General features: G+C 40.7%; 5 protein-coding genes across 5 annotated transcripts; 2 read left to right on the top strand and 3 right to left on the bottom strand.

The window, feature by feature from the left end:
* Nucleotides 1–3,818: 3,818 nt before the first annotated feature.
* BHQ10_004091 (uncharacterized protein) lies at nt 3,819–5,555 on the bottom strand (the record flags this gene model as incomplete). The annotated part of the gene is made up of 1 exon (XM_040876420.1): nt 3,819–5,555. One exon carries the CDS (start codon nt 5,553–5,555, stop codon nt 3,819–3,821), a length of 1,737 nt encoding a protein of 578 aa, XP_040732595.1.
* Nucleotides 5,556–6,447: 892 nt separating this feature from the next.
* On the top strand, nt 6,448–7,221 carry BHQ10_004090 (uncharacterized protein; the record flags this gene model as incomplete). Its single annotated transcript, XM_040876419.1, has 1 exon — nt 6,448–7,221. One exon carries the CDS (start codon nt 6,448–6,450, stop codon nt 7,219–7,221), a length of 774 nt encoding a protein of 257 aa, XP_040732594.1.
* Nucleotides 7,222–7,636: 415 nt separating this feature from the next.
* On the bottom strand, nt 7,637–8,605 carry BHQ10_004089 (uncharacterized protein; the record flags this gene model as incomplete). Its single annotated transcript, XM_040876417.1, has 1 exon — nt 7,637–8,605. The coding sequence occupies one exon, from the start codon at nt 8,603–8,605 to the stop codon at nt 7,637–7,639; it is 969 nt and encodes a 322-aa protein (XP_040732593.1).
* A 2,812-nt stretch (nt 8,606–11,417) lies between these two features.
* Nucleotides 11,418–12,818, top strand: BHQ10_004088 (uncharacterized protein; the record flags this gene model as incomplete). Its single annotated transcript, XM_040876416.1, has 2 exons — nt 11,418–11,604; nt 11,749–12,818. The coding sequence occupies 2 exons, from the start codon at nt 11,418–11,420 to the stop codon at nt 12,816–12,818; spliced, it is 1,257 nt and encodes a 418-aa protein (XP_040732592.1).
* Nucleotides 12,819–21,030: 8,212 nt separating this feature from the next.
* On the bottom strand, nt 21,031–21,597 carry BHQ10_004087 (uncharacterized protein; the record flags this gene model as incomplete). Its single annotated transcript, XM_040876415.1, has 1 exon — nt 21,031–21,597. The coding sequence occupies one exon, from the start codon at nt 21,595–21,597 to the stop codon at nt 21,031–21,033; it is 567 nt and encodes a 188-aa protein (XP_040732591.1).
* Nucleotides 21,598–23,885: the final 2,288 nt, after the last annotated feature.

The raw sequence follows: 23,885 nt of genomic DNA, 5'->3' as shown, positions 1-23,885 counted from the left end.
GAGAACCACATCAGCTAATGTGAAAGTCTGGAACAGGTGAATTGATGACTATTGAGTCAACACTAGCCCTGAGATGATAAATGTCTTCCTAACCAAGGTTAGCCGTTTTAGTTAGGCTGTAGTCCGTTTCTCACTGTGAAAATGCGGTCTATATATATGATTTGTAGTCTAATCAGTACAGTCAACCTTGGATATAAGCACCTAATTCAGACCGCCAAAAAATGCGCTATAACCCAGGTGATGCTATATATCGAGTGCCATACAAAGAATATATATATCTCCATGTTCACGTATATCAACCATATATTTTGCACCCCCCAACCCCAATTTAACGATTTTGACGACGACAATTTGCTCTAATCTAGTAGGCCTTATATCTCAGCGTCAAATTCTCTAGAATTAACGAGGCCCCACAACACAGTCAGCTATTTAATACGCTCAGCGTCGCGCCCTATACACCAATACGTGATGATTCACAGTCTAAACCTATCCAAAGCGCACAACAACGCATTTCCATGTAGAAATCTATATAAATCTAATATTAGAGTATAAATTAGATATAGGGCCCATTTTTTTATATATAAATATCGATTCTAGGCCTTATATTATCCCCCCAGGGTCTCTATACAAGATATAAAACTCAACACCAAAAAGATTCAACAACAGCAATTGTAAGAATTGAACTCGATCTATATCAACAGTCATAATGGCTTCATAAACCAAATCAGGAAATTATAATAGATAGCATCATCATTATTATATCATAATTATACAATCATTTATTAAAAAAAACAATAGATATTAATTTAACACTATATAATAACTTTCTTCTTAGTAAGCTAATTTTTATATTAAGTAAAAACCTAGATAAAGAAATTATCAGCTTGGTCATATTACTCCTCAAAAAGATAAAGAATATAAAGACTTTATACAACTTCTTTAGATATTATTAATAAAATAAACTTATTAATAATATCTTTATCCAGCTCCTTAATCTCAGATAGGTTAAATTAGCTTAAAATAATATTATTAATATCTATTATTAAATTATTAACTTACTTATCCACAGGATTTAAAAATTAATTAATATCTATAATATCTTAAACCCAGTTTATAAGCTTAAGATCCTATAAGCTATTCTATAAATCTTATACTAAAAGTATAGTCTTAAACTCCTCCTTAATCTCAATATAAAGAGCTTTTTTAAAGCAATTAGTAATTACTATTAATATAAGTTAATCCTCCTATATATTAACTGCCCACTATATACCATAAAAAAATATTATTATCAATAAGAGATCAACTCTATAATTAAATTCGTCAATAATATACTGAATCTATTATTACTTTCATAGAGCTTTCTAAGCTTAAATAATCTCTTAATTAAAAGACTAATATTTTATTATTAAATTAAACAAAAGCTATATAATAATTATATACTTCAAGTTCTTTTTAATCTTATTAATAGCAGATTCATATACCGAAAAGTTATCCATTAATAGAATCATATTCCAGCCACTTATTTATTTATTAAAAGCATAAAGTCATTACTTAAAGATATCTCCAGTCATCCATATCTTTAAATTAGCCTACCATTATATACCAAGATTATAAAACTTAATATAAGCCTAAGTAAACACTCAAAACTTCTTTAACTTGTCAATAACCTAAAGAGAGAGTCACTCTAAGCTATCTAAATTGTATATAAAAAGAATACTAATTCATATCTTATCTTTCTTCCAACTAGGCAAAGAACGCGTTTAAAGACCCTAATTAAAGAATAGCTTCCAATATAGACTAGATTCATCATAATTAAAAATATCTTATAGAAGATATAAAACAAGAAATTAATAAATCTTAATTATTTCATCTATTACATCTATAGCTAAGCTTATAGCTTCTCCATGTTATTTCCTACTCTTTATATTATTCCATATTTAGAATCTAAATAGCTAGCTATTACTAAATAATAGCATAGGGTCATTCAGATAAAGATATCCCTAATATTACTACGCTTTATAACATATAGTCTTCTATAAAATAAAAACTTTAGCTTTAGTAAGTTTTATCTAATTTATAATAATCTTTTCTAACTCTGGCTATTATTCAGTACAGCGCCATTTATTTTTTAACTAATAATCCTTAAATTTATCAATAAACACATATTTCAATAATAGGATTTATAAAACAGAGAGCCAGTCGATTAATTACTTATATATAGCTTCAAACCACTTTTTTAAGTCATAATGCATAAGATAGAGATTTATTCATTTTTGAGCGTATAGCGCTACTTTCCACTTATTAGAAATAGCTTTCCAACATCTTGAAGAGTCTCATTACTACATAATTTAGCTAATAACTATTAACATTAAAATTACTAAGTAATCTACCTTATATATAAGCACCTTTGTATAGAGGGTTCAAAATAATTAATACTTATCCTTATACCCAGGTATAAAGCGCATTTGTATAGGGAACGAAAAATTTTCAAATTTTTGGCGCTATAAGTCGGGTTGCGCTACTATCCGGGGATCTTATATCCAGGGTTGACTGTATCTCGACATCTAAGTTAGTGCTTCAGGCTTAATTTAAGTTTACTCATCACTTAGAAACCTATTTCTACGTAGAATAAGAACATAGTTAACATATCCGCTTAGGATTTCTTACTAAGTGAGGGGTAAACCTAAATTAAGCCTGAAACACTAATTTCATCTGGAAATCCTTAGCAAACATTCCACCAAGCCAATAAGGTCAGTCATCTCTCCAGACTTCTCAGCACATAAGCATTCTTGGCTTGCGGCTGCCTGTAAGCGAAGGAAAATCGCAAAAAGGAGCACGGCGATGGACACAATTTCCCAGCATGAAGAAAATCGCCAAATTGTCGCTCGCTACTGGCAAGAGTTCTGGACTAATGGCAATACCAGCGTTGTTGACGAACTTTGTGCCGAAGACGTTACCGTCTTTTACCCGCTCCATGGTCAATTTGTGGGTAAAGCAGCAGTGAAAAGAATGCTGGAGGATTTTAAAAAGGTTTGTGTGAGTTGGTACCAAATGGCCCAGCATGTTACTAATTTCGCAAAGTCATTTCCAGACGTGTCATTCAGATTACTTTCGCCATTCCCACTGATTGCGGAGAATGACTATGTCGTCGCTCGCTGGTTTGGAGGGGGGAAACATACTGGAAAAGCTTGTTTTGATTTCCCAATAGGCAGCTTACCTCAGCCTAATTCCGGGAAAGAAATGCGATTCTCCGGTACTACAGTCTTCACGCTTCGAGACGGCAAAATCGTGGAAGAGATCGGAGAGGAATCTGCGCTGTCCGCGCTTCAGCAATTGGGTCTTATTTGAACAAAGAAACTTGGTGAATCGTGATGCATCTCGTGTGTATCAAATCCGCAGCTATTTCCTTATGCGTTGAATTCAATATCCGATCGAGATCTGAATCTTGATCGTTCTTAAAATCATACTCCCGCGCAGAAGTTGCACCTTAATCAAACTAGACCTCAAAAGGGAATGGCATCATCAACACTATAGATTATAAAGCCAAGGACTAAATTTGGATAGTGTTAGCTCAGCATAAAACTATTTTAGAATAACCCAATTTATTATTATCACTCATTGCCTTGCGCAGAATCAGAAGGAATAAAAACAATCTAATTTATCTATCGTTCCATCGAGCTTCTCCGCACCTTTTGATTTCTTTGAGATGTGAGATGGTAAAAACGATCGAACTCTTTGAAGTATTATAAGGCTGACATTACTCAACAAAGTTTTACCATGATTGAGCTTAGAATCGTGTCGGCATATAACTCGGCTGATTAGCTTTCAGCAAACTTGGATCTAGCCCTCAGCTTCTTTCCGAATACGTAAATCGCAGTAGTTCCGAAAATGCCAGCGACACTGAAGCCACCTAGAAGTGTCACACCACGAGCGACGCCGAGTTTGACGAAAAGCGGCCTTGCAAAGGCCACGCTTCCAACTGCGATCCCAGATCTCCAGATGCTGTTTCCTGCAAACAGAGAAGCGGTATACTTTGGATATGATAAAGGAAGGTAGATGAACAGTGACTGCATCGTCCAAAAATGACCAATACAAAATAATGCTGCGCCAGTAAGGGGAGCAATCCAGTGGACATCGGGTCTGGAGGTCCAGGCGAAGACGAAGAGACCTGAGGTAATAAAGAACGCTCCGACTATAGCGGGGACGAGGCGGTGTTCTTGCTCGCGGAGGCCATTCTTCTTGTTATCCGGAACCATGTAAAAGTAGAGGTACGCAAAATAAAGGAGAAGTGCAATTGCAACGCCAACCAAACACGATAAGAAGGTGAGACTGGTTTGACTGAGACTGAAACCATACATAACTGGGAAGACCAACGGGAAGACCTCGAAGAAAGTATAGAACACGCCGTAGAAAAATCCTGTGTAAAGATTGACGAAGAATATTGCCGGATCTTTCAACATAATTTCCATGGGTCGGATGAGAGCGGTCGAAACGATATCAGAGACCTTCATATTGTGCTGGTCAATTTCGCTTTGGGATTGCAGTCTTTGATCACCTGTAAGCTTGCGCAGGCGTCTTGCTCGCCTCAACAGAATATTCTGGGATGATGTCTCTGGCATGAAGAGTAATAATGCGATGAGACTAATGGAAGCCATCCAAACTATCTCCCACATTGGCCATCTCCAACCATTGGCCTGTGCCGCAAAGCCTCCAATTACTGGTCCAAAAGCAGGGCCTGCCCATGCAGAAAGCACCCACCAAGAGAGTCCGAAAGGGATATCGAATATATCAAACAAATCTCCCGCTGTTGCTCCTCCGTTTGCGAGAGCGGGGCTACCGAAGAATCCTAGCCAAAATCGTAAGGCAAGTAGGGACCCAAAGTCTTCGATAACGGTCTCTGGGAAGGATAGAACCCAGAAGACGATGAAGGGAACCCAATAAACAGGATTGCGTCCAATAGCAGGGATCTCGCTGAGAGGTGCAAAGAGCAGATCTCCAATGCCGTATGCGAGAACGTACAATCCTAGGCCGAGGGATGCTGCAACGGCAGAAACACTAAAGTATTCTTGGATTTGCTCTGCCGCGATAGAATACGTAGGACCGGCACAGTAAACTGTGAATGTATACACACATAGGACGAACATAACGAATGACTTTTTCAATGATGACCAGTTCTTTGGATTGGCTGGATCATCATTAGTGTACCAGTCGACGAGAATGATTCCATCGGAGGTCTTCTGCGGAGCAATAGGAATAGACTTTGTTCGCCTCACTCCGAGGCTGTGATCTGACGCCATCTGGACTTGCCTCAAACTCTCCACGTCGTCAACCTCGTGAAGGGAAGAGGACGACAACAGAGTATTGGCATTGGATATACCATCTTTCACTGTATCTGATTCAGTCACCTCGCCTGGCTTTTCTGATCTGTTGAGTTCAACGAGATATTGAGGAGGTATTTCGAAGTCGGGTCTCTCTTCTGGATATCGAAGGAGTCTGTTTCGGGAGAGTATACGAATTGCCTGGCCAGCAGGAGTTTCCCTAAGTAGATCGGACATATTATATAGTGGTGTGTCTAGTTGCGAAGACTCAAGTAACTCTGACGCCTTTCATAGATTCGGAGATGATTGTTGAAGAGAAACATAACGATGACACTCAATGAAATATTCTGGTATATATAGTTTTAAATATCCACTCATCTCGCCGGCATGAAGAGCGAATGGACTTTACAGATAGTATCTGTAATCTGGCATCAGGGGAAGTATTTCTAAGCAGGATTAATAAGACAGAGAAGCCAGGATACAGTGGTTCACACATCCTGATTCCCAAGTAGGCATACGTCCTATCGCGGGCTGAACCCATTCTGGTAAATAGGTGACAAGAAAAATAACCTAAAACAAATCAAATAATGTTAAGATCATGGTTCCAAGAACAAAGGATCCGACTTGGCGATACACATGCATAATATGTGCTTGGTGAAACCCTTGTCAACTTTTTGCATACGACCTTTCCATTAATCGGTTGCCTATTAGAGTAAATGGTCACCAACATGTTAGTCTTAGTCAACGGCCTAAACAAACTAGCTGATGACAAATTTCAAATGACGCTCATAATATTTCGACAAGTCGTGGTCAATGCCTTGCGGCCTGGGACGCTATCGCGGAAGTGGCAATTAGATGTGGTATCAAATTTCCACTTCTATACTAGTGGATATGGCATTAGAACATGTACTTTGACGACGGATCTTATATTTTAATCAAAAGCTTGCTTTGAAAAAATTCTTCTTAGAAATCAAACTACTGATGTCATTGACTACACAACACGCTACGCTTCACATTTCTAGGCCTCCGAGGTTTGTAGGGTCCGATAAAGACGTCGATTGACCTTCGGATAAATTTGGAGTCACCTAAAAAACGTCCACTTCATTATCTTTCCAAACAAAACATAACCATGGCTAGCAAACGAAATACTCTTGCAAAACATCTCAAAAGTCTCCATCAACCTGGTAATCCCATTGTTCTTGCAAATATCTATGACGGAGCTTCTGCCAGAGTAGTTGCGTCTTTMCCCGCCGCGAAAGTCATCGCAACGGCAAGTTACGCCGTCGCGGAGGCCGCCGGCCTGAAAGACGAAACCTTGACTCGAGAAGAACTTTTGCGGTCCGCCAAAGCTATTGCCGCCTCAATCCGAAACTTTGACAAGCCTTTGACTGTCGATGTCAGAGATGGATACGGAAGGATGCTTGAAACCACGGTGAAAGAATTGATCGAAGCTGGAGTTGTCGGTGTCAATCTAGAGGATTTTGACAATGATGCAAAAGAAATGTACAACGAGTCAGAGGCAGTGGGTCGGATAAAAACGGTTCTCGAATTGGCAAAAGCTGCTGGAGTACCCGACTTCGTTATCAACGCCAGATGTGACACACTCGTTAACAATGGGAACCTAGATGAGGTTATTGAACGCGGTAAGGCATACCTACAGGCGGGGGCTACCACGGTTTTTGTTTGGGGAGGATCGATTCGAGGGGGKATAACTCGTGACGAAGTTATTAAACTAGTGAAGGCTTTCGACGGACGGTTAAACGTGTTGATTACTTCCAAGAATGGTTTGTCTACCAAAGAGCTGGCGACAATCGGAGTCTCCCGAATAAGCGTTGGTCCTATGCTTCAACTTGCCGGTCTTGAAACGCTCAAGGAGGTCGCTCAATCTATTCTTGATGTTTGATATTTCAGTCCACATTCTTGTCTGTTTTACCGTATAAATTGAAAGTATAACGCCCGATTTTTACATTTCCAATGCTTAAGTTTCAGATCAATAAATAATCTATGGAATATTGTTCCAGGAATGCCTTGTGGCTTTGCTTGATTAGAAGATCTTCGTCATGCGTCAATAAGCCTCAGAGGTTCAGATAACTTCTCCAGTCACGATCTGGGTCACAACTTCTCTCTTCTAGTTTCTAGACTGCATTTTACAGCTGAGACTTTTGAAGAATTCTCTGATGACTGCTGTTGGTATCCTGGCACTGTTATAGCTCCAAAGAGATTATTCTCCAAGGCAAGGATGTTATCAAGAAATGTGTGGCGATAGTAATGGAGGAACATTCCTTTTGGAATCAAGCTATTACAATCAAGTTTAAGAACTAGTAGCTAACATCGCTAGAATCAGGAAGATCATAAGTCTTCGCCCACTCCTCAAGAGTCTCCACTGGAGTGACATTCAAGTTTTCAGCAGTCAAAATGTTAAGTCCAGATTCGGTCCAGTCCTGGAGAGGGACGAACTTGAAATAGTCCATCATGAGAGCAAACTCCTCCGACCAACGAGGCCAGGGCCACAATGCGCGGTAGTCCTTCCGAGAAATTTGCACCAAATGTGCCTGTGCGCCCCTCGCTGCAGCCCATTCCTCAACCCACTTCTTGGCCGTCCACTGCCCAATGCTGCCGATGACCATTGTACCGTTCTTCGTTTTCTCTGGGTTGGCAATAATGGCCTTGATAAACGGTGTAACGTTGTCTACAGCACCGATGAATGGAATAATGGTCTCGGAATCGTAGGTAGTGAATTGCACATACTTGTTCGCGGTCTCGATCCAGTAAGGACGGAACGAGGCAATCTGCAAATTATTGGCGTAATAGCATACCATGAACAACGTAGTTCTGGGTAGTAGGAATGGATCCCTGCGGATAAGGTCGTCGGCTTCCGATTTCCCTTCAAAGTGGTAAACAGGGTAGTCCTTGCTACCCTTGGGCAGGGTACTCCAGATGTAATGTTCAAGCGTTGGCGTCGCCGAAGCTGCTCTCACAAGATTACTAGCCTGCTCGCGTTCAATTTCCTTTGACTTTATCGGACCATGGATCCGGAACAAGTTCCAGAAGTCAGTGACTCCGAAGACGATGTGGGAGCCCTGAAAGGCCGCAGTGAGAGAGTTGAGGTCGTTGAGGTCGGCTTGGACGACTTCAATCCCCGCGGATATCAGGGCTTTGGCAGCAGCACTGTCAGGATTGCGGGAGACTCCGCGGATGCGATACTGGGGGTTGCCAGCGAATGCTGCGATGACGGCCTTGCCCTGTTGGCCAGTAGAGCCGACGACAGTTACAATCTTTTGAGACATATTGACAGCGTAGTAATTTGATATAAAACTTGTCTAGGTTGGATTTTTCGAAGTGGAAATAATCTTGTTAATGCTATCGTTGAAGACTTAACCATTTGTTCCTACATCTCGCTCCCTTTATACCTTGTAGTGGAGCAAACTGAAAGCAAACCCGTGCATGATAATTAAAGCATGCTGCTGATTTGTAATTGCTTCCTTTTAGATTCATTGCTCATAAAGTTTACAATAACTGTTTAAACCCTTAAAGAACTATTTACTAGGCTAACACAGCCGGAAATTATTCGAGCTGAATATAGCGTCGATTGGTACACCCAGCAGTGTCCATTACCGCTATATCGGTATATACCTTCACATCGTATTTCTTTGTTCTTCTAGTAGACCTCTCCTCAGTTCAACTATTGGGCAACATATGATACTACACTTGAAGTGATTTGATCTAACCAGATTTGGCAATAGTATGACAGTATATGTTTCCCTTTTCAACAAAAGCAAGATTTGTCCCAGCTTGAGTAGTGTTTCGGGTACCTATGTACAAGATACTGAATCTAATGAATTAATTCCAATAATAATGTCTGTGTCTATTATAATAATCTTTTATTATGCATAATATTATATCCCGCTCCTCAAATTACGCTCATGAGGCAATAGGGATCGCCGGAGTGTGCAAATAGGAATTTGAGGTTGTATTACATGCGGTGCCGTTGACTGTAAACACTTAAAAGGCTCCGATTTTGGAGTATGAAGCACGGCCTTCAGACTTATCACAGAGATAACAGACTCATATCCAGACCCGTTTACAGTGATAGGTTTGAATGTGTTGTATACAATATGAAAAACGGGATTGTAATATTCGACTACATTGTTATCGGCAGTATGTGCCACCCTTGTGACTCGTTTGATTCATAGCTGGTACGTCGGGTTGTCTAGCTTCCCGCCTGGTTGAAAAAGGCTCGAAGCTATACGTGCTACTCGTTGACGCTACAGGCCACCAGCCATTCAAGGAAGCACTATACCTCGCCCACCGTTGGTTCTCAGATACGTCTTAGCCCGATCTCATCTGGGCTTATTTATCGACTCATGAGTCAGAACTTGATGGCTGCTCGATAGATGTCAGCCGGGGTACAAGCTTGGGATGAAGTTCGAACCTTAAGTATCTGTGCTGGAAACTGCCAACCAAAGATTATATTGCCGAATGGTAGACCAGAGACTGTGGGAATAGTTCCTCACGTTGTGAACACTCTCAGCGACTGATTGATAGTTTGGTGAAGTATGAAAACCATACCATCAAGGAGCTTGCCTGGCAACCTTTGCACGCTATGACTGATGCTCCTCTGATGAAATTCGTGGTCGATATTTAGAAAAAGGCAAAGGCACCCTTTACTTTGAGATACATTGCCTATCCCACAGCCAGGGATATCAAGCTGCTTCTGGCACCTGAAGCAGCCAGTTTCTTGCAGAACAAAGAACTCATTTCGGGGAACACTCGCGGCTAAGGCATTATGCACTCCATGTCCACAGCGAACGGCTCTCTCCGATCCAGTCCATCTGAAGCATTCCTTTTTAATAAGTTAGAAAACCTGGATATCAAGACGGATCTGGAGGCCACACGCTTACTTTTCAAGGACAGGAACGCTGAATAAATAGAAACTAATGGCGGCGAGAAGACGTTCACAGATATTTCACTTATGAACGAGGGTCTCGTTGAGTGTGCCTAGTCTTGAATTATGAATACTTGAAGTAGCCGCATCTCAAGGGATTTAATCTGAAATCCTTTTTCTCCACATACCCGCATGGAGGCCTAGATAGTCTTCCGCATCCACAAAAGAACAATCCATCATCTAGAGGCATAAAACGCGTAATCACCCGTACGAGATTTTAACTCCCGTTAGTATTAGCGGGGTCAGCGCTCAATGCTAATATGTTTACCACTCTAGGCTAAGCATCGAGATAATTTCTAAATAGATATATGATAATATCTACTATTTTGGAATCTAGTATTTTGCCGCGGACTTAATTACTTGGAAGTCGTTACCTACGCCGTATAATCAAGCAAGAAGAGGATGATAATAATGTTCAACAACTAATAATACTAGCATTAGATATAAAAGAGGCTAAAAGCTATCATTTGTTTAAAGTCCTTATCTAAACTTCACAGTAGTAGGCCTTGGTTAATTTATTTTAATGCTGGGCTGCTGTTATATCATGTTTTTATATAATAAAATTGTGAATTGTGTTTTTCAATCTTTTTACGGAAACGGCAGTCAATCAATTTCTTCAGATATAGCAACCAAGCGTATGCATAATAAATAGTCTTATAATTATCGCTGTATGCCATATGTTTAGAAGCAAGGTTTTTTTTTTTTTTTTTTTTTTTTGGACATTGAAATGGAAATCATGTTGAATGCTATGGTGGGCCTTTTTACTTGGAATACGTCGGATTAGGAATCTCCATATTTGTAATTCAACTATAATTCTCAGACATGGTTTGTCATCTTGGGATTCTATTACGAAGTATTTCTAGGAGGTGCCATTGATAAAGGCACTGATAACGGATCGAGGGTTAGACTAGCCGAAAACCGTAGTTTGATTCGAAACATAAAGTTCATATTAGGATACGCGTGGTAAGTAATCATGTTTCCGTTCTGGCAACAGTACCCAGTTATTTTATCCGCAGTCAAAGTACAGCCATAATGACAAACTTCTTTTTTTGACAAATAGGTCTATCAATGTTGCTGAACAGATCTATTATTTATATCCCATAGACACCATGTCCATGTATACGCCATAAAAAAAAGGCCCTACAAATTTCAATATGGCAGACGGCAGTGGAGTCTTGGAGACAAATATGGTGCTAGATGATTCAGAATCAGCACGTCCGAGTGACCATGATGCTTGTATATCAAGCAGCATGAAAACCTCTGAGACACGATCGGCAGCGGCGGTTCCAGTAGTAGCACCACCACCTGATGGCGGTCTAAAGGCGTGGATTCAAGTGCTAGGTGCACACTTTCTATTTTTCAACTCCTGGTGAATAAAAACCCTACAGCATTCACCAGAATTACCATGTTCTAACAATGGATGTTCAAGGGGCCTCGTAAATTCATTCGGCGTCTTTCAGACATACTATGAAAGTTCACTTTTAGCTTCCAAAGGCGTGTCCGCCATCTCATGGATCGGCACCGTGCAAGGCTTTCTTCTGGTTTCTCTTTGTCTCATTGTCGGACCGCTTTTCGACCAAGGCTATTTCCGACAAATGATCGTGCTTGGCTCATTCTTGACCGTGTTAGGAATGATGATGCTTAGTCTCGCGGAACAATATTGGGAAGTTTTCCTAGCACAAGCATTGTGCACAGGATTGGGCACGAGCTTTCTTTTCCTCCCGAGCGTAGCCATCGTCGCCACATATTTTACAAAAAAACGTGCTCTCGCCATTGGTGTGGTGGCTTCAGGTGGTAGTATCGGAAGCGTGATATATCCAATTGTCTTTGAGCGATTACAACCTCGAGTAGGATTTCCATGGGCGACGAGAGTTATTGGCTTCATCTCCTTGGCAACTCTCACCATCAGCATTGCAACGTTAAGAGCACGTCTACCCCCTCCGAAAAAGGCACGTACCTTGCTGGATCTTCCGGCATTCAAGAGTCCACCCTTTACCCTATTTAGCATAGGACTCTTCTTATCATTCGCTGGGCTTTATGTTCCAATTTTCTACATTGTCAGCTGGGCCCAAGAGCACGCACAAATTGAAGCTACCCAGTCTTTCTACATGCTCGCCACGCTTAACGGCGCTTCTGTTTTTGGCCGAATTATTCCAGGTATCTTGGCCGATAGATTTGGTGGAATGGAACTCATGATCGTAACCTGTACCATCGCTGGAATCCTTGCCTTTGTCGCCATTATCATCGATAACTTGAGCGGTGTGGTTATATTTGCTATATTATACGGTTTCGTTTCCGGGGCACTGGTATCGCTTCCCAATGTCGTTGTCGCCTCGCTGACACCCAATATGGCGTTGATGGGAACATGGATGGGAATGAGCTTCTGCTTTGCAGCTACTGGCATCCTGATTGGGAATCCGATTGCTGGGACCATCATCAACGTGCCTGAGAACAGGTTCACCGGCGGTTTTGTATTTTCTGGCTCCCTGATACTGGCAGCGGCAGCATCGTTTGCTGCTGCAAAATGGTCTAGAGGGGCTAAGAATAAAGAGTGATTGACGCAGTCATGGAAGCAACTGGACAATAAAACACGCGGACATCATTTTCGGACGAGATATCCCTTTTCATATAAAGCTACTCATTGTTCTGCCCACATTTCTTGTCTTTCCTTGCAGTGCTTTTTTTGTCTCAACTTATGCTTACTAGATCAATTTCCCAATCGTTCCCTATATCACTTGCATCTCAAGGATTAATCATATCCAAAACAATCTCTTTCTCCTCGTTAAATTTTCTAGGTTCCCCTATTTTGTTATTTATTTGCGGCATAGCTACAAAAATCCCACCGAAAACTTCTACAGTTTTCCCCGCATGTCCATTCCGAAAGACAATTAGAGATAGATCAAGATAGTTACCTCTGAAAGAAGATGATATTGAAATTAGAACCTTAAAAAGTGCATAAGATAGTCTCAGCACGCCTTCACTGTATACGGATCTATCTTTTCCAAAACTACTACGGTATATATATATACTTCCTTATATCTAACTATAGTAGTAGAACCAGCCATTACACCATTATTGGACCCTAACTATGTTAATTAGCTATATCTATATATACGACAATCAATCATAATAATATATTATATAAGTCGGAACATCAATTCGCACCCGTTTCGTTCTGGCATATTTGAGCGGCACTTCGACCGGCATATTGCCAGTCATATTGCTGGGCCTACTGCCTTGCACGTATATTCCTCTTTGCTTCGATTCATAGGGCCGTCAGACTACCCTTCTCCCAATCCAGTTGAGCTGATCCTGGACCGGAGTAAACCGACAATATATTTATTTTCTTATTCTTTATATATCTCTCTAGTAGTAGTAGTAGTAGTAGTAGTAGTAGTAGGCAATAATAGAGGGATGAAAGGCCCTATAGATAAAAAAAGGAAGGGAAAAAAAAGGATTATAATAAATAAGTATATGAAATGGCTCCTGCCTAGAAACAAATTGTAAGATAAGATTTATGGCAAGACGACGTTAAAAGCAATTAAGGAAGCGACTCACCTGCTCTATATATGTCTCGATTCATAAGAAACATCTCTCGGTATAAAAGGACGAGGTGGCCTGAAACACTGGCCATCCTATTCTATAATATCCATATTTCTTAAAAGACCCCAGACAAGGCAACCACCAACAAACCACCCCCCAGGACCGAACCACCATGCACAGCTCGCTGACTGCTTTAAGTCAACCTTTGCAAGCTCGAGGATGATGGTCCAGAGTGTGCAAGCAAAATGTCAGCACAAAACAGATAGGAGCGACGGCGACAAAGGAGAACTGTCGTCTCAGGGCTGGCTTACTTGTAACAGAGGATCTGCGCTAAATATTATAACACATACGAAGAGGGATAGAGAAAACCTAAAAACGGGAATAACCCTATAGGATATGTGTAATAATTTTAGCTAGAAGATAGATATAGAAGATCAGGATAGTCAGGCCTCTATAATTGCGAAATACGCTAGGAAATAGAATATATAAAATATTTAGAAGGCCTATCAGGAATAAGCTAAAAAGAATTACCTATATGATAGAAACTATATATTACGTAAAAGAGTAGAATCATATACTTTTTACCTATTGATCAAAGTCCTAGTTAAAGATGTTATTCTAAATACGCATAATACCGCATAGTACAACTATCTAGAAAGATAGATAAACAGTTACAGTCAATAAAAAAGAGATATTTAGTACCATAGAAGTAGTATAGGCTGTAAAGCTTATACCAATTAGGTAATGCTAATAAAAGGCATAAAGGCCCTATAGTTGATCCAATCTTATTAACTCAGCATAAGGGATCCGTGATCAAGGAAGTACGGCGAAGATGCCGTTTTCTGGCTCCTTATATACAGATGGAATGCTCTCATATTTTATATACCTCCAATATCCAATCGTTGTTCATCATATACGTGAGCCTTGAGTGCCTTAAACCTTCTCGTAGATGCAACCCTTGAGCGCCCTGATGAACCCGGTAGTTTCATACTGAATTGAGAAATCCGATTTAAAGTAAAGTCCAATGTGGCTCCGTTTTTGTCTCAAATTGAGTAAGGACGAGAATCAAGATTGAGAAGAGCTTCTTTGTTTGCATCTGAGTCCGAGAGAGCGTTTAAGAAAGAAAGAAAAACAAAAACAGGTGATAGGCTCTGTCTTTACAAAGAAAAATCTCGGAAGGTGCATCATTATATCGGGCTATATTTGAGTGAATAAATTTCTCGAGCGGGGTATTCGTCAATCAAACTCTACTATGTGTCGAAAATCACTCACACTAGAACAATGCATCCAATTCGTCAATGAGTTGAGAATGATATTCACCGACTCAGACCAAGAGCCTTTCTGTCAAGGCTGACATGAGACCTTCCATCGTATATCAGGTTATACAAAAAACCGGATCATCATGCATCTGCCAGTATCGCCATCTTTTCAAGGCAAGATTCTACTTGTTTCGTGAGGAGTTTCATATTTTATTCTATTGTATCTGCCGCAGTGTTCTTGTCCTGCATCAAGTGTAAATTGGATTTCATTTGCTAACTAAACTTCTCAAGGTATGAAACAAAGGATAGCCAAATTGACGACTTACTAGCTTATTATTGTATTCTTAGAGGCAAAGCAGTACAGTTGATTTTCAGGTCGGCAGATGGAGATGCAGCCCCCGAATATGCACTACTGCTGTAATTTTCTGTTGGAGTGAGCATCATGATTTACCTGACAATAGTACCATAATCCTCCGCCAAGTCCTCATAAACACCGTAGGTAAATGTATGTGGTCGAATCGTATGGTTGGATCACCCATTGGCACGGTGAGAACCGTGGAACTTTGATGTATTTGTTGGTTTGAGGGGCTCCGAGGCACTTTGATTTCCTATTCTCCATTAAAGATTTCACCGTAACGTTGGGCGAATAGCTGCGAGGGATACACACACCTACTTTTAGACCTCCCTGGCTCCTCTATCATACACCTACGGTCTTGTGAATCTTTCTTACGGTTATCAATTGACTTAGGAATTAAGTTGTTATATTGGTCAGCTCACCCTACAGGCTCGTTGTCCTAGCTTTTGCCTAATGCAAACTTTGGTGGTTGGAACAGGATAAACCAACAATTTGTTTAGACCTAACATTTGTTCGAGGATTGAATAAATAACCATACATTAAGCTCGAGTCACATATAGCAACAGTCTGCCATACCGATTACCGTCAATCTCAGGATTGAACTGTCACCTCCAGTTTAGTTACCCAAAAATGGTATGATTTCTCAAAGGACTTACATTTTCGGCAAAGACAGAGGCATCGTGTCTGCAATATACCCTCCTAGTCGGTAGGGTTGAATACCGACCGTTTCCCGGGTCCTTCACATTGCCAGTTCAAGCATACACCGCAGTCAACACACTAGATAACGGCGCAGACTTGTTAGCAGTGGCATCACATATTTTCAAACTGATATATGGAACAGTTTGATCACATAAATCCAGGCCTTACTTCCGCGGTACAAGTAGCACCAGGTGGGACTTGGCATTCAGAACAAGGAACTTGCGTCTAATTCTCCGAATGGATCATCAGTGACTGCATGACACATTTCGGCATCTGCCAACAAGGTAGCATCATACCACAGGACATGAAGCCATTGCCACTCCTCCTAACAAGAAGCTCAGAACAAAGATCTTGATTTGCATCTCGATTGATTGTGGTTCGATCGAAAGAGATTGAGTCGGTATACCTTAGAAAATTTCGTACTGCTACGGCTATATGGAATGGGAGGGGAACTGCAGCAGTTTATATACCAACTTTCCGATATTGTATATGTACTATGTAGACCGCGGGCCAGCTATGGCAGGTTAATTCAATACTCAAATTAAGTAATTCTTCTCAGAGGAACAATATTTTGGTGTCGGGCAGTGTCCGCCGGTTTTGGCAGGTTCCTACCTCCTATTATTACTGTACTACGAAGGTGTAAGAAACAAGTGCAATACGATCATAAAACATGAGTCATGACGATGTTTTGAAGATCCTGCCCCCCGGCTCCGGATTGATAAAGCTAGCAGATTTTACCGGCGAGAGAGTTATCATTTAATATAGTTTATACTAACTTTAACTATAACTTAACGTTAACCTAGTTAAGCGCTACGCTGACTAAAGGCTGATACGCAGTGGCAGAAATAGCACCCTTTTAATGGCGATGTTTTACATGTATTCAGCTTCACGCATAAGATCTAGTATTGTAACAAGATAAATTGAGAAGTATTAATTAATATCAGACACAAACAGTCTCACTGTAAAGTTTAGCCGACAAAAGTATGATAGAAGCATCGGACATTCCCGACATCAATGCAATGCCAGCAAGGAGGATAATCAACTTTCCGGTTGACATTTACGTAAACTGTCTCGGGGCCAGCTACAGTAATGCGTGGTTTTACGTAAATTGTACACATGTGTCAAGGCTATTAGACGATATAGTATCATTTAGGAGGCCGGCCGGAGGTCAGATACGGTTTAAGGTTGTATCCTCTTATACAATCACTTTACACCGTCTTTAGAAACAATACGAGGTAATACAAAAGGCGTATTCAGATTTTTAGGGTCTGTTAGATTGTGGTGTACTCTGTGAATCGTATCGTACATCTTGACATTAGAAAAAAACCATAATACCTCAGTTTTCTGGGATATATGGCATGCCCGCACTCCAAGACCTCCCGTTCTTCATTTGAAATTTCTCCCAAAATATCGTGGATTCTATACTCTTTGCGTATATTCTGTGAACAAAATGTTTATCTCTACCTTGGTTGTTATTACCTCTTTGGTTGCTCATGTTCGCTGCGGCGCCAACTTGTGCTCCTTCCCTTTCCCAGCCGGAGGATCCAGTTGCGATGTTTCGCAAAGTAATGTCTGCTGTTCGAACTTGGATGATGATACCTGCTGCTCATTTGATGGCCAAGATGGAACCAATACCCATCTAGGAGGGTCTGTCTTGGTTGAAAACCTGCCAGATGAATATCAAGCTCAAGCCTATGGTCCCGCTATTCCTGGAGGCCAGGGATCATGTTCTGCTTTCTTAGGATCACTACGTTACGATGGCTGTCTTACATTTGGCAACAATCGAGCTGGCAGTGCTAATTATTTTTATTCCCCACGCAAGCGTAGCGACATAGCGGCCATGGAGTGTGTTTTCCCAGACAAAGCAACCTATGTCAACGAATCTGGTTTGACTAGGCACATTGCTATACCCACAGGGAATTACTCCATGATTGCAAAAGCGCTGAAGGAAAATGATTATGAAACACTATCTCGGTTTGAAGACTTTGGTGAGAAACTATATCCGGTTGTACATTTGTTCCGAAATTCTAACCTTTGAAGAATAATTGCGCGTTTAACTCCGTGTTTGATTGGGGTTCGCTGGATCATCAGTTCTTCAACGGAATGAGGACAAGTTCGACAATTATTTGGTGAACGGTGATAGATAAGGGAGGGCAACATTTGAGGTGATTATCTGGTTTTCGTCTCGGATGACAGAATTCTGTGAATTGTCGAATGTAAGGTCGTGAAACGGTTGAGAGTTGTCCATAGTGGCTATATAAGGATATTAAGTGGTTTAGCATTCATTTTATTAAGCCATATCTCTACCGCTGCCCTTCGTATTTAATATCCCTAGATCTTAGACGAGAACTCTTTCACGATAAATGTTGGTATGGCGTCACAAAAAAACAGATTCTCAATTCCATAACTGAGCCAAATGTGCGTAAAATATTCAGAACTATAGATATGATCCCAAATCTAACCCCCTGAAGTTAATAGTAGTTCCCTAGAAACAGGCATGCACGCTGTTTGATTGGGACGAGAATTATACAAGCCAGTCACGGCTTCTAAAAGTTGACGAGACTAAATATATTTGAATCACAATTAATTTCAAGCATTCTGTATTATTCCAGTCTCAACAGTTGATCTTTGTACATGTCCCTCTAGAGTTTCGGTTGGCGAGTTGAATCCTCCACTGTCATACTTCATTGGAACCCTTCCTGATCAATCCACCACTTTTCTGGAAGGCGATTATGTTGCAGAGGCAGTTCCAATGCTCCGTATCGTTAAGCGTCTCCTTCACTCTTCCACTAATTTCAACAATTTAGCTGCGAATGATAATAATTTCATGACTATAAGAGAACCCTTACCGTATTCTTCAAATAGATCCAACTGAGAATAATTATCCGCCAGCAAATATTTGGCGACGAGTGAGGAATTCCCTGGTGGAATTACGATCTTTCGTTCAACACCTCCCTTGTAGTAAACCCCGACATTGGGACTCTTACAATCCCCATCTCGTTTCACTCGCTGGCTTCCTTCAAGGAAAAAGGATGCGGATGGACAAGCATACTGCCCATGAACGCAACCCGGTCCTACTATGGTGAAAGCTGGTTCGGCGGCATCACAGTAGAATGCTGAGTAACCCGCACATTCATCATTATCGGCGATACCCTCACACAGAATGGATGTTCCGAAACCGGCATCAAAGGTACAACATGTATTGGATCCATAATTGTTGCAGCAGAGATGCGCAGCAGAGACATCACAGGGACTTGAGCTTGCGAAACCGCATATAGAGGAAGAGGCGTGAGAAACCCCGACGAAGGCAAGAAAATTGATGAAGTTTTTGAGAATCATAATTTCTATAGGCACTAGGTAGGTAGAGAGATAATAAAACAAAATTCTTAGACGGACAGTTTACGAAAGTTGACCAAAGGCTCTTTCAAATATGCTTTATAGCAATCATCTACGAGTAGGTGTTATGGCTTTCGTCGTCCCGTCCAGAGTAATCAGCAGTATGTCCGCTATCTCCTAGCACTAATGATAGTCTCGTCTCAACCATCAAGCGAGAATGAAATTTTCGTGGAATGAAAGCAACATCCTCTGGTAATGATCTCGTGTCGGATGGAGGCCGACAATGCTACGCTGAAAAGCCAATGATTCATGCATTAGTATATTCAAATAGACTTTTCATCTTAGTAATAGTGCTTGAGGGGGGAACTATACTTGCTTAATAAACCTTGATACGATGTCTATCACTTTCTCATTGATGATGTTTCCCAACAGATATAGAACAACTGTACTAATAAATTAGCTTGTATGTTGGGGTGGGCCTAATCTTAAATTCTTAAATGTTGGCAGGCCTCCACTTATTTTTACCATTACGTAGATAAATGATAGCAATAATATTAATATATCAGGTTTACAGTTTTAATAACATGGTGTTTCCCACTGGATATAGAAACAGCTGTACTAATGATCTCAGAAATGACTTGTATGTCGGGTAGACCGGATGGTAAACGTTGGGGGCCTCCGATTATATTCCATATAAATAGCAATAATATCAATATATTAGTTTTACGCTCTTGGCAAAATGGCTTTTCAACTGCTGTATTTTGAGTCATTCTTCTGGTTGCTAGCCTCAGACGACTATAGCTACAAAGCCTTGTCTTCATTCTTTTCAAGCTAATTGCCGACTTCTCCATTGGTTGTAACATCTCAACAAATTATTTTTCTTACCAAGAAAAAAAAAACAACAGGAAAAAATACCTTATAGCACGTATAAAATATACCTAAAGAAGAGTAGGCTGGTACCATAGCTGCCATGTATCTGTGACTTTCGATGGTCTCATTCATAAGCCATTATTCGAAACTGTCATGTGTATTGGCAACTAGGCTAACAAAGTCGTTACGATCTCCAAGCCTGGGTCTCGTAATGTGCGTACTGTCAAACATGATCATTATTTCTCTGAAACTAGTGACTACATACAGTATGCGTGCTGAACCTGTCTACCTGTTTCTCATGATTATTTTGGGACAGCGTTACATGACTTGATCCTCACAAACTCTGACTAAGCGACTTTCTTCCATAACAGCAGCCAAGTACGCAAGTTAATCGAAACTGAGGAGGTGAATGACTCAGGCCAATATTATAATATTGAATTGGGTAGCGTATAACGAGATAACTAAGCATAAGGAAAGAGACAACTAGCTGGGGGGATTCTCAATCTTTTATAATCCTTCGCACGTGATACCATATAAAAGTAATTGAGGACCCCGTACAAGATGAAACAACATACAAACTATATCCTTTGTTGACAGGCACGCGGTATCCTGATATAGATACCGAAGCTGCGCTGAATCCAGTAAACTCTGCATTGAGCCCTAAGCTGGAGTTTATAGTTGTGGTTGAACGCCTAATAAGAGGCGCTAGTCGGCATATTTGGGGTAGGTGTCTAAAATGGTATAGTTGTTGCTCAAAACACCTTCCAAAACATCGTCATCATGTCCGTCGGGAATAGCAATCCTCCGTTGGATTCCATCTTTGGTCGTATAGGATGCCATGTTTGGTGCCTGGCAATTGGTCTGCAACGTATCGTTGGTGTCGCGGGCGTCGCTTAATGACCTTCGACGATTGTTTAGATAGAACCATCCTGCACTGGCAGCTCGATTCCCACCAGAGAAGGTTATGCAACCATTGTAAGTGATCCGGCCAATAGCATTATTGCAAGTATCACTGTAAATATTTGCCTCAGCGGCTGGTACCGAGGAGCCGCTAGTAGGCAAACTCTCAGTGAGCACTGATCCGCCGAGTCCTGTGTTTTGACCGTCCGAATTGTCGAAACCGCAGCATGAATCTTCGCTGATATTGTTGCAACAAATGTAAGTTTTGCTTAGATCGCATCCCGGCGACACTCCGACTGGGAAAGAGCAAAGATTCACGCAAGAGCCCAGCTGAAGAATAGCAGCAAGAGTAATAAGAGTAGAGACAATCATTTTGCTGTTGTGAAGAGATAAGTGGAAGATGATGGCTCATTCATGCGAGGGCCTAGAGCAGATTGATATAGGCCGGCGGAATTGACTCTCTTTCTAGTCTAGACTAGGCTAATGCTGGGGAGTACCGTTTCGTATTGTTGTGAAATACGACGTACGTCTCCGAGTCTTGTCATCTATAGGCTAGTACACCAGGCTATTGCTGATATCAAGTTGTATTACGTAAGATCATATGATAAATGAAAATTATGATCCTAATCCTTTGTCAGTTAAATTCGACGACGTTTTTCAATCAGACCACGTGTTAGATTGCAATCAGCTTTCACGTACAAAAGAGGATCTTGCAATATGCTGACTCATTTTTGAGAGACCTAGACTACAATATAAGCCCCTTAACCGAACATAAATGTCCTCGAATAGGCGCCCTGGGATATTAAAGATCTACACGACCACGAGGCCCAACCGCATTTCCTAACTGTGCAATATTCAATTTCAATCAATCCTACCTCATTATACTACCTTCTTGTCAAGTGTCCAGGAAATTTGAGACAAAAGACATTAAAATGTTTATATTCCTTATCTTATCGCTGTTCATAGTGAGGCTGAACGGAGACCCGCCCGCTAGAAGATCGGACCCACCCCGACATCCACATCGGATCTACCCGCCGTGTTACTATTAGGCCCACCCTAACATGTAACACGTACCCATTTTAGTGTAGATGTATAGTGATGGGAATAATCTTTAACCAAGCTTTGTACGTAAAGCGCTGTATGGCTACTAGTTAAACTTTAAAGGCAGATACTGTCTTTAAATCCATGGGTATATACTACTGCATATCGAGATTTTTTGTGTTTTTTTAAATAACATTACTTGTCGTTGTCTTTTGAAGTATCATTGTCGACATTTTTTTTCACTATTGTTTTGAATCCAACTCCCTCAAAATGCAAATGAAGATATTATTTCTTGGCATGCTTCTAGCAGGAGCCAATGCAGCAGCTCTGTTGGAAACTCGAGTAAGTCAGCTTAGAAAACGTCTTGATGTTTTTAATTGGAGATGTCAATGCTAACTTAGTTTTTCAGCAAGTAAGTGAAAGTCAAAGATATGCCAAGATCCGCATTTAGGATTCCCTTGTAAGTCCATGCTTTAATGTTGGAACTAACATATACGATTATTTAGCAAGTACGTAATATCTCGCAGAAGCGCTTGTCTACTCTGAAGACCAGTGATTGACGGATGATCGGGGTTGGTTAGGGTGTAAGTGTCGACTCTGCAAAGCTTGTGCGTAGTTGGGGGCAAGTCTGATAGCTAACACATATGTCTGATGAAATAGGAAGTACGGTCTTAGTCTCAGACAACTTGATCAAGAGATGATTTATAAAGTCACTTACGAGTGTTTTGAAACGATTTAGAATGTGAGACTTCATCCAGCAAACCAATACCGGGCTAAGACATGGGATATCGCGGCTAATTACAACTCATTATCTAGGGTGTATGTGCCAAAGCCGCGCATTACAACAACAGGTAATCTGCCGTGCAGCGAACTGATAAATTTATCTTGTGATTTAGTGTGTATGTATCGAATTCAATCAATTATGAAATTGCTGAAGAGCTAAAATATGGCGATTTAGGCTGTAAGAACTCAGTTAGACCTCTATTGATGGCTGATTTGTCATGCGTGGTAACTGATGAGTTATTTGGTAATATAGCCGGTATGTCTTCACCTTGATAGATCAGTTCATGGTAATTGCATGTATGAAATGCAATGGCTGACAATATGTGGTTGATATAGAATGTACGATTCTATAACTGATCATGAATGCTGCATATGGTACTTGATGCCTAATTAATATGTGCAACGATTTAGGAGGTTTGTACTTGCCTTACGTACTATGTATTCAATTATATTATCGCTAATATACTCTTGCAATCACTAGGTCGTATGTATTGAACTTATTTGATGAGTGGATAGCTGATATGTGAATGTTATTGCTGACAAATGCTTGTGCTGGAAAGCCTGTAAGTAAACTTACCTGACCTCTTAGGAATCCTCTAAAACTGATAATCTCAATCTAGTGTGTACGTCGAGTTTTCGTTTAATGGGTTGCATGAGAGCATGTTACTAATATACGGATATGGCGATTTAGGCTGTAAGCTTTATGAGTCAAACCACACGAAGATGATTGACATTGGCATGATACCTAATGTATCTGGGCTTTTAGTTTGTATGAGTTGGCCTGATCTGATACACGCATAGCTGTGAAAATCACTAACAATGCTATCAAATATTAC

Source organism: Talaromyces amestolkiae (genome assembly GCF_001896365.1).
Source record: "Talaromyces amestolkiae strain CIB chromosome Unknown scaffold7.1, whole genome shotgun sequence".
Lineage (NCBI taxonomy): Eukaryota > Fungi > Ascomycota > Eurotiomycetes > Eurotiales > Trichocomaceae > Talaromyces > Talaromyces amestolkiae.
The sequence above is the reverse complement of the archived record's forward strand: the minus strand, read 5'-3'. Positions and strand labels throughout refer to the sequence as shown.